This window comes from Schistosoma mansoni (assembly GCF_000237925.1).
Source record: "Schistosoma mansoni, WGS project CABG00000000 data, supercontig 0449, strain Puerto Rico, whole genome shotgun sequence".
NCBI lineage: Eukaryota > Metazoa > Platyhelminthes > Trematoda > Strigeidida > Schistosomatidae > Schistosoma > Schistosoma mansoni.
In genome coordinates, this window is record NW_017386279.1 from 4800 (window position 1) to 6533 (window position 1734).

At 40.3% G+C, this 1734-nt stretch overlaps 1 protein-coding gene across 1 annotated transcript in view; it reads left to right on the top strand.

Moving 5' to 3' along the window:
* Positions 1 to 212: 212 nt before the first annotated feature.
* Positions 213 to 1734, top strand: part of Smp_212500 (peter pan-related) — a gene marked incomplete at both ends in the record, with an annotated part of 14717 nt that continues 13195 nt past the window's right edge. The window contains 3 exons of the mRNA XM_018798153.1: positions 213 to 398; positions 437 to 673; positions 708 to 910. Coding sequence (XP_018644747.1) covers positions 213 to 398; positions 437 to 673; positions 708 to 910 — 626 coding nt within the window. The remainder of the gene's footprint in view (positions 399 to 436; positions 674 to 707; positions 911 to 1734) is intronic.

Below are 1734 nucleotides of genomic sequence, written 5' to 3' on the forward strand. Positions count from 1 at the left end.
AGGTACTCAACTGCGCATGATGGACCGTAGAAACACTTGCGATCCTTCAAGAGTAGCTAGATCCTGTAAGATAGGGAGATTTATCAAGTAATAGTTTCCTATATTCCATCATGTCATTCGACTCATTTGAATTCACAGGATTTTGGACATCGTACTTCAAGGTCTTAGTCAAGGTCTCAGCGGGACATTAATTACTACTATTCGCGTGGATAATGTCTGAGGTTGCTGAGTCAGTCGGTAGACTGTGTCCAATTTGTCATGACGATATTGACTACTATGCGTACGGATCATGTAATCATCCTACATGTACAAAATGTGTGCTAAAGTTGCGGAAGTTCGGAAGCGCTGATGAGCCTGAATTTTCACAATGTCCCACTTGTCGACAGAATATTAACAGAGTAAGTGATGACAATTCCAATGGTTTTCGATTTCACAGGTTGCGATAATGAGAAATTTCGTCCCTTTTGACAATATTGACGTGTCCTTACTTCGACATGACTCAAAGTTTGATTTTATGTTTCCTGATGTGGAGATTGAACAGCACTACGTAAATATGCTGAAATCAATCTGCCCTGTTTGTGGTGAAGAAAAGAAGTCTCTCTCTGCCTTAAATAGACACACTACTTTAGAGCATCAACTTTCTTATTGTGATCTCTGCATTCGATACGCCAGGGTATTTTTCATATGTAATCCACTAACCGGTTTAGCTTTTGCCATGTGAATTCGTACTCATGAAACCAGCTGACCTTGCAAAACATAGGTCATGGGATAAAAATAAGAAGAAAGGTCATCCGTTGTGTGATTTCTGTCAAGAACGATTTTATGAAATGGAAGATTTGATAACTCATATTCGCGATCTTCACTTTTTATGTGATCTCTGCATGACCACAGGAAAGTTTGTGGTTTTTAGGTAAGGCAGTTTAAATTTCTCCTAATCCATCCACAAAGGGGTGTTACAGATTCACCCTTTCCATCTATGTATTTCACATAGTTATGCGAAAGAAACTTCCTAGGCGAAGAGAATTGAGAACTTTGTGGTTTAGTATCGTGTGCTGATAATGATTAATAATTGCAGACTTCTAATAAGTTCTACATTTTTAAGTGACAAATATTTCATCTGTCGATGTTTTAAGCGTCTTTAACCTTATTTCTTGAGTGATTCGAGAATTAGCACTTGCATTATTTCTGTGTTGCCAACTGTAAGTTTACTAACCTACATACCTTTTGCCATATTTTATATTGGTATACCTGTTTTCTGCTGGTCGCTTTCAGCCATACGAAAACCCTAATTACATATGGTTTTTATTTTATTTCGACACATAAATATTGGTACAAGGAAGCACCAGATAAATATGCGCCTCACAAATCTCATTTGATTTGTGTAAGGGCTGTGATGCTGCCCAGGTGCTCAGACTGAAACAGGTAGTTTTCTTAGGGGGCCACACCCCGAGCCTTTGATCTGAAGGTCTAGTCCACAAGGCAGTGGAGCATCGTGAGGAGATGCAGTCCCATGGTAGCCGGTGACCAACGATTGATTCATACTCCATTTGTTCCCTCAGGATACTGGAGCTAGCCCATGTGCACCATTGGTTTGGGACTGTAGTTTTTCAACTCCCCTAAGTGGACACTCCACATCCATCAACCCGGTTAAAGCGCCGGACATTAGCTTTTCGTACTCTCAATTTCGTAAACAACAGTAATGCCACGAGAAGGCACTGAGTAGGACTTCCCTGG